General features: G+C 30.7%; 1 protein-coding gene across 1 annotated transcript; it reads right to left on the bottom strand.

The window, feature by feature from the left end:
- Positions 1-8,800: 8,800 nt before the first annotated feature.
- On the bottom strand, positions 8,801-10,093 carry LOC122606215 (leucine-rich repeat extensin-like protein 6). The gene has a single exon (XM_043779173.1). The coding sequence runs from the start codon at positions 10,079-10,081 to the stop codon at positions 8,927-8,929; it is 1,155 nt and encodes a 384-aa protein (XP_043635108.1). The 5' UTR covers positions 10,082-10,093; the 3' UTR covers positions 8,801-8,926.

Here is a 10,093-nt window from a genome sequence, read left to right as displayed (position 1 = left end):
ATACATACATGTGTTTGCATATATATACACGCCTGTATATGCGTAGTACGGTATATTCGCAAACTAATAAGATTTGGCCTAAATCCAAAATACATACGATAAGTTTTAGCTGGGTTTATTTTATCTTCTTTTTTTTTTCTTTTTATCTGAAAATAATGAATGTATAATGTAATACTCCCACCTTCTAATAAATAATGAAATATTGTTTTAAATGCGATCTAATTTTATTTATTTTGTTGATTTGATAAGATTATATCTGTATTTATTTATTATTTATTTCTAACAACTAATGATGATCACAGTTTTCTAGTAGTATACTTAGTTCTGCAAAATACACTATAAGGTGTAGTGAATAACATATTTGTTTTCCTAAAAATTAAAAGGAAAAAAACATTTTTTCAAAATTAAGAAATAAAGTGTATTTCTAGATTTTGTATATTGTATATTGATTATTAGTAAATTACTAGTTGAACGTTTGTTATATTATATATCTTTTTTGTCGTTGAAAAAGGAAAATAAAAAGTTAATAGATTTTTTTTTTAGGAATTATGAGAATTCCCACCTTAGTTATTTGCTTAAAAAGTATTCATATATGATTAGAAAAAGAGTAAAGGAGGGCACTCTGTTTTTGGAATCACATTGGATCCCCGTCATTCCACCCCGTAAGACTGTAAGAATTATCATGTCGTTAAATACTTTCGCTTGTTACCCACGTGATTTGGACATACCTGAAGATTACTTGTGTCTTTTAACTTCACATGTGAGTCCAAGTTTCATTGGTAACGGATACCACCTCATCTATTATATTGATTGATTGGTTTATAAAGTACATGATTATGTTATACATTTATGTCATTATGCCATGTGTTGATTTAAAATTATATATTCGATAATACTTTTATGCATATAAGACACAACTTTTAATGTTATTTTGATTCAGTTTCATGTAAAGTTAACGTTATACCAAAATCGAAAAAAGTAAAATTAAGTACTTTAGTAATTCTCAATGCTGCCTTTTATGAGTTTGAAAGTTAAGATATTGACAATCTTACACTTATCCAAAATAGAGATATTATTTTTACGTGTTTGAAAGTTAAGATATTGACAATCATGTAAAGGCCGTAGATAAAACCGGGAAACAGTTTCTATATTTTAAAATAAATAATGTTTTTTATCTCAACTTTTTTATATACTATCGATATCGAGGTTTTGAATTTCAAAGCTCGTGAAAGATGACAATATATGTTATTTATTAAAATTAAAGTGTGAATACAACAAAGAACACATGTCCATATAATTATTTATTTTTGTATTCTATTATCTAAAGAGAGTGGGGTAGTTTAAAGGCAGAAGAGGCACATTGATTTGTTTGACATTTAACGTGTAAAAGAAAATGGGTCGTTGTTTGATACCTACGGATCGAAAAGCGTTGCTGCACATTCATACATGCTCTAAAGTCTTGAAGATAAAAGGGACCCGCAAGTTTTGCCTTTTCTAATACCGAACATGATTATCTATAGTTTTATGTTATATTATGTCCTACATTAAATTAATAGAACTTGAATAGTAATTTGCATGTGTAGCAATATTATTGTTCACATAGTTGCACCAAAAACTGTTTTATTGTTTCAGATTTGTCTTGTATATAATTATATCATAATTAAAAATAAAGTAAATCAAAGGTCAAGATATTTTAATGTCCAATTTTACCTCTAGAGTTATATATAACTATAGGGATTAATCTTGAAGATTTATCAATAAATTAAAACGAGATTTGGGACATGTGGCACAATATTTAAACAACATGTTTCTTTATTAACATGTATATTAATTATAATTAAATTAATTCTATACAAAATCTAATTCCTTTTTAATACGAAGTATTATATTATTTAAAAAGAAGTTTATATTAATTAGGATACTATTTAGTTGATATATATAATACATCACAAACATGATTATAATGTTCGGGCTTAACCCATGTAGTCCATCACTTCTACTCTACCAAAAGAAAGTTCATACAATTATTGTAATTTCTAAATTTGCTGTATAGAATACAATTATTAAATGAGATCGTAATATAATTCAAAACTAGTCCCCATATTCGTACGATGTACGGTAGCTATATAGATTGTATCATAAACAAATTCGAATATGCCACGATCCGTGGGTATGAAATAATTTGTGGTTAAAGTAAACCGATGATTGAAGCTAAGTTATAATAAACAGTAATGATATAGATAATATATGTTTAGTTAAAGTTTTGAATTTACCTAAAATTTTTACAATCATATAAAAATCAAAATTTGTAAGCATAGTGGATGACAGCAATTTTTGAAGTTATATTAATAACTTATTATAAGTAATATAAGTAACAAAACTTGAAGATTTGAGAAAGAGACAATTTTATTAATGAGAAAAAACGATCAATCAAATAAGGTTATAATGAGTTTGTATCTATAAGCCAAGAGTTAAACTTTAATTTTAAGTTTAATAAGAAAATTGAATCTATATACAATTAAAAAAACTAATTTAATAAAATAAATTAATTAAAATGACACATGTCGATCAAGGATTACGCTACGTGTCGTTTTAAGAACACCTCAATCCTAACTAAGAGTTAGACTTAACATTAACTTTAATAAGGAAATTGAATCCATATAATATTAAAAAAGGTAATTTAATAAAATAAATAAATTAAAAAGACACATGTCAATCAAGGATTATGCCACATGTCCTTTCAAGAATATCTCAATCATGTTTTAGTTTATTGGTAGATATGGTAATCATGATATATAAAAACTGATATCTATACGAATTGTGAATCTCGTACATCATATAGGTATTAGGACTAGTTAATATATAAAAATTTAAATAATCAGTTTAAATGGTTAAACCTAAAGAGTTCTATTATATTGCCCTGTAAGAGTTAAGCTTATCTATTTGACAAATTTATAATCTTTTATAAAACAGTTTTTTTTTAATTATTATTTTAAAAAATTTAATACTTTTTTATACCTAAAATACCCTTAGTCTTAAACAACCCTAATATCTTTACTCATTTTTTATATCAATAGTCACAACTCTATTGCTACCTCCACTACTGCCGCCACCACCGCCCCGTCACCAATCGTCGCTGTATTATGCGTGTACTCCTCTGGTATAGTTTTATAAGGATTTAAGTCAGTTGGATCTGACCAAGTTTTGAAATATACGTATAGAAAATATTATGTCGAATTGGATGGTCTCACATGACTTCATAAGATGCTAGCCTAACATGACGCGTTGACTTTACTTTAATTTGACGACTACTTTTTTACAAGTAACCCAAATCAGGTAGTTTGACACTTATGCGAATACAGTTATACAAATACATGAAATAAAAGTCAAAATTAATATCAAAGCAAACAAAAGTCAAAGATGTAACATCGCATATTTCGGGATAAAGTAATTTATTAAGTGAAATTAAAGTAAAACTACTACTTTTTTTTAACAGCAAGCTAAAAAGAAATTAACCATTCGTGTAGAAAGAGTACAATTACATAAAGAAAAGTAGGTTTTAGAGCTACTTTGTCAACAAAATTTCACAATTTTTACAACCATCCGAAAATGATAAATAATAATAAGAAACCATATGTTATATTTGTGTATAAAAAGGTAACTGACCTAACCTCAAAAGAGAAACATAGTAAAATTATGATGACTTATTATCATGTTGATTCAACATGTGTTAGCTAAAATTTGTTGATGACGAACGTTGTAAAATTTTTAATTTTTTGCTTCTTATATAAGTCACGATTAATTAGTGAAACACTTCCATCCTATGATGCACTGAAACTCCAAACAGGTAGGCGTACCCATTTCAGAAACTCCATGGAACAAAAACTCATACGAAACACGTACGAAACGTTTCCTCAAAGTTTCCATATATACCGAAACGTTTTTGTGAAACTTTCATACCGTATCTAATTAATATTAGGGTTTCAATGAGCTTTTTATATTCCAAATGCATACCTCCATACACAAACCAACTACATTATACATTTGAGATTACCATCAAGCTTTTTCTATTCCAAAATTGATTAGTAAAAATTTTATCCGTGATCATCAGTCACCAACAAGCATATATTATAAAATTATACATATATAATTATAATTATACATAATCTCTCAAGTCTCAAGTCTTTCTCTATACAAAATCAATAATTTTTATTTTTTTAAATACTTTTATTGTCGTATCTTTGTTGTACCCTTATCCTAAAACTTTTAGTGTTGCCGTTCCCCGTTCCCATATCGTTCTCATGCCCCTTTATCGTATCCATTTCGGTGCTACATGGCTTCCACCCCTCTCCTTTCTATATATCGTAAAATAGTTCTTGTTAATCATTAGGGATCAACAATTATTATTTATATGGTGAATAATAATTTAATGAATATAATATTATACATGTAAATGTTATTATCTTCCTTTTTTCATAAAAATATTGTAAATTTGTAATCCGTCAATTGGATTTTGACTAGCTGTGTTAACTAATATTCAAGTATATAAGATATTTATTTGTTTATTTTGATTTATATTTATCTGATGGGCTCATGGGTCATGGGTCAAGTTTACAATACTAAAATGAATATGATGGGTACAACCAGACTTGAAGCCCAGATATCTAGCTAAAGGTCTATAACAACCCAGTTTTTGGTTAACCCAAACATAGAAAACTGGAAAGTTTGAACTCCACAAGTGGGAACACAGAACAAGAAAACCTGGAAAGCCCAAAAAAGATTTGCTACATGACTACAAGGCTACAATCCATAAATAAATAATACTCGTATATAAAAAGAGTATTACTACTATTTACTAGTAATATATTTTTTTTTCTCTTTTAGAACGACTAACTATCCTATTTATACTACTTAATTACACCAAGGGGGTGTCTGGTAAGAGGTATCGGGGGGTAAGGAATGGTAAAGAGAATGATTATAGATGTCTGGTTGTTATAAGCAAAGATAATCAATACCTCAAAGTGAATAATGGAGCATTACTCTATAATTTGGGGGGTAAGGTATTCATTCCTCACAAATATTCTTCCTTCTCCTTTCTTTGGCTAGGATTATCACTACCAAGTTCAACTGGTCATCACTTCCGACAACCACCGTCGGAAATCACCTCTAACAACCACCATTGGACATCACCTCTAACAACCACCACCGGACATCACGTCCGACAACCACCACTGGACATCACCAGTAATTAACCACCACCGGACATCACCCCCAACAAGCACCAGCGAACATCAACTCCAACAAGCACCACCGGACATCACCTCTAAGAAGCACCACTCGACATCACCTCCAACAACCGCTACCCGTCTCCTCCACCAAGAACCACAGCTCCTGGGGCGTGATTTATATATAATATATGCTTCTACTGTCCTGTATGTATATGTATATATATAGATAGATAGATATATTAAAGAGATAGAGAAAATGGAGATGCGTATGTGTGATTATTAGAAAGATTCTGAGAGGATGAAGATAAAAATTGGGGGATATGCATATATTATTGTCAGAAATGAATTATTAAAAGAAGTATCAATCAGTAGTTTGTTTTGTTTATTATTTTTATTATATAATAATATTCTATAATGATAGTATTCTTTACTCATTACCTTTCTCTTTACCCTTTGTGAATCAAGCACCATGAGTATCTCCAAAACTCCCAAAAACACTTTACTAATTCACTTTTGCTAATGTACGTAAAAAGTCTCAAGCTTTGTGATAATAATACAAAACGATCATGGAATAGTGTGTCCTTTGGAATGTTAAGACAAAACTTGAGTATATGCAATGATAGTGGTAGGAACGACGGTTTAGTGATGACGGTGACGATATTATTGTTGGTGGTGGCGGTGGTAGCGGTGTCAAGTTGTGTAAGTTGATGTAAAGATAATAGTGAAATATTTAAAAAGATAAGGCTTAAAATATACTTTAATTATTAAAATAAGGGTTTAAGGTGTAAATTAATTCGTTAAAGTCAAATTTGGTAATTTATAAAACTTTATCCATAATGGGTGTTATTAATGGCAATAGAGTACTTTCATATGTAAGATGTGAGTAACACTTTCTATTTGTAAGGGGTAAATAATTTTTATAAGAGAGTTAGATAACTATGACTTATTGGACTTTTTATGCATCATTTCTGATTTTTTGGACTTTCATAGATGTATTGACGATCCCACCTCCAGCAACGTTTCCAAATAAGAAATGATCGTCTTTCTTAAAGGGGAATAATTCTTGGGGATCACTGCCACTGCCCAAAAATACACGAAAGATGATACTTTTATAAATGATCATTAATCATTAAAGTATAATGAAAGTATAAAGTATCTTCTCGATAATAATAAAGCATACAATACAACAGGAAACTTCATAGCAACGTAATCTATAATTCTCAACGATTTAATATTCAATTGCACAAATGATCGAACACTAACAAGTAACAACAATTAACTTTAACATAGTTCTAACATGATAACATGTTTCAAACTAGGTAAAACCCGCACGTTGCTGCGAACCATCTTAATTTTCGTCGATTACTTGTGAATTACATACAATAAAAACAATAGTAAAACTTCTTGAGACTACCTGAAGCCCTAAAACTTGTACATTCCTAGCCGTAAGACTTTTTTTGTAAAAAAATAATACCTCCTTGAGGGTCACGAAGACTTTTATGAGTATTTGAGGTTACAATGTCACATAAAGAGGGGTTTATATATTCATGTAAAACATAGAACCCAAAATTATTAACACATAACGATACATGAAACTATGCTGGAAGTCAAATGAAAAAATAATATGGATTTCATAAATTACAATTGTTATGCATGAGTATAAGAATATCACATACATAGTTGGTTTCAAAGTAACCTTGAGATATATAGCAAAATTTACAAACATGCATGCATATATATGTATATAGGTAACATGATGCTACGAAACTCGTCAGCAAAAACTTTTAAAATGCATCATTATTAATGCCAATTATATAACATGATGCTACAAACTAAGTAATTTATGTATGGAGACCATAATAAGCCAATAATGCACATCAAAAGGTTTGAGGTGCATACTGAAGGAAATATAAATGAAAAAACTCAAATTTACATCCATGTATACCCGGGTTAAATGAAAAAGGAGCATAAATGAAGAACAATTGACAACAAAATTTTTAAAGCAGAAAGGAGACTTGCAAGTTGCAACAAATGTATATACATGGAATTAAAAAAAGGAGTACAAATGAAGAACTGAGTACTTGTCTTATATGACCACTTATGACATTTTAGATTAAAAAGAGGATCAATTCACTATACATTGCATGGAATTTTAATGTATTGCATGCTATCAACTACTCTTAAACTTAAGGATGTAAACCAAAGGAAGAAACTTAGCTCCGAAACAATTAACAAAAAGATATTATGGGACCGATAAAACAAACTTAGAGTTCTTGTGGCTCTATAACAACATATCATTAATTTAGGGAGTGATGTGAGATCATTAGTATTATACATTAGGATTTCCTCATACAAGACTAACGGAAGAATATTAATTACCTAGATTACTTTTAGCTTGATTCCTCATTAAATTGGGTCTCATTCAATTTATTTTTATTTTTAATAAAAAAAAGCATGTGTACCATTTTTTTTCAGTTAGGCATTTTATCAAACAGCTGATATGCATCAAGGAATTTACAAAAGTGAAAAACAAAAGAAATAGTGAAATATATCAAGTATATATCAACATGAAACTAACAACTTGATTGTTATAATTAATATCAATGTCCTAAAAAAATCACTATCAAGATGCAAATAATAATACGGAATGATAATGATCTTAGTTGAGAGGCTAAAGAAAACTGCAAAACATATACAATATAGATTCAACCCTATTGTTCAAAATAAAAATATTGATAAATTAAATGGAAACTTGTTACTAATGAAGTGATAATAAAACATAAATAGTCATTGGGGATGAAGGAAGAGGCACGCCAGAGGAAATTTTTTTATTTCCCTGAAAAGTCTATTGATATAACTGATGGAACCATCTAATGATAACTATTTCAAAGAAATATTGATTTATTAACTGTGGCTTTTCAAATTAAAAACAAAATTAATGTTGGTTCAACAGGCAAATATGCGTTCACGATATTAGGGAGATCTTAGGTTCGAAACCAATCCCCGTTTTTTTAATAAAGACTAATATATGTCTTATATTTGCTTAAGTAGACACTCCACATCAGTATAAGAATTATTTACGTGGTTGCTGATGCGTCAGTCAGATCGTTCTGGTGACGCCACGTAAAATATGTTGCTATATATGGTAAATAATTTAATATTATTAATACTAAAAGAACTACACTATGTATGAAGACTAAATGAATTACACTATGAATAAAATGTTGGAATGTACGAATGTTATCTACGAAGAGTTTAAGTATCAATAGTTTTCGAACGCATGAACCTAGTAACATCATCTACGAGATATATAGATGTTTTATATAACAAGTTGTCTAGCTCGATTATGTCTTTTAATTATTACCACTAGTACATGATTAATTAGGTGAATATATTGTAAGCACCATTTTCAACAATATATATATATAAAGTTAAGAAGTCTACTTTTCGTTGTTAAGAATACTTTAAATACACGTACGGAGTTAAATAATCACCGTCGAAACTCAACTTAGAGAGAAAGATATTCAAGCTCTAATTACTAATATGTTAAAACAATTAAGAAAGGTACAATATGAAAATCAACATATCTCACACGAAATCATTCCAATTATCTTATTTATCTATATATGTATGTCCTAAAATAAACAATAATCAATATGATTATCTTTCGTCGTTATCTTCATTCTTTGTCTATATATTCAATACTTGAATGGTGGCGTGTATGGGTACTGTCCATGCGGTGGCATCCATTTCTTATGCGGCGGTGGGGGTGGCGGGGGCGGTGGAGCTCCACAGCCACGACAATTCACAGGACGTGAATAAAAGGCTTTGCATTCTGCTACTTGCCTTTGTGCGGGCCTATTTGGAATACAATTTTGTCTATCATCTTTGTCCGCCAATTTCAAACAAATCTTGGGCTCGCCCGAAAAGTAATTATTGGAGTATGTAAAATTCTCCAATCTTGGCAATGAGCAAATGCTAGACGGAATATCCCCTGAAAACTTGTTGTGAGCCACATTTAGTTGCTCCAAGCTCTTCATTTCTCCTATACTTTCGGGTAGCATTCCCTCGAGTGAATTGTAGCTCACATCGAAAACTGTTAACTTCTTTAAAGCCCCAATATCAGGTGTTAAACACCCGCTTAAACCCACATTCATTAGGATAATCTCGTTCAAAGTTTCGCTCATCTTTTTTATGCTAGAAGGTAAACAACCTCGGATGTTGTTATTAGCAAACACCAAAACCGAAACAGGAGAGTTCCCGAGGTTTGATGGAATACTAGAGTTGAAAAGGTTGTTGTTGATGAAAATGGCATCAAGTTTAAGGTCATACAACTCTGAAGGGACATTACCTCGGAATTGGTTAAAGCGAATATCTAGAAATTTGAGAGAAGGAAGTGAAAGTACCACCAATGGGAAATCACCCGAAAAGCGGTTGTTACTTATATCAAGCTCGTATAGAAGGCTTAGTTTCTCAAAAGACTTGGGCACTGTTCCATGAAACTTGTTAGTGTTGATGTGGAACAGTGCCAGGTCGGCGAGTAGCCCTAAGTCTTCTGGGAGAGACCCTGAGATGTCTCCATGGTTGAGGTCGATACCAGCAACCGTGGTGACATTTGGGTCGTCTAAAGAAGGTGCACAAAACACCCCAGTGTAGTTACACACGTTATATCCATACCAATTAGAAGTGAATCCTCGAGGGTCCGAGGTAATCAAATGTTTCAATGCTTTGAGGGCATAATAGGCTTTTTGGAGCCTAGGGTTCGGGGGAGATGGTGCTTGATGAGAGAGGGATACGAAGAAAGAAAGAAGAACATAAATGATCAAAATGTGGTATTTGGATAATATGGTCATCTTTGGAAATGG

This window comes from Erigeron canadensis, chromosome 6 (assembly GCF_010389155.1).
Source record: "Erigeron canadensis isolate Cc75 chromosome 6, C_canadensis_v1, whole genome shotgun sequence".
In the NCBI taxonomy this organism is placed as follows: domain Eukaryota; kingdom Viridiplantae; phylum Streptophyta; class Magnoliopsida; order Asterales; family Asteraceae; genus Erigeron; species Erigeron canadensis.
Note: the sequence above shows the minus strand (reverse complement) of the source record. Positions and strands in the feature narration are given on the sequence as shown.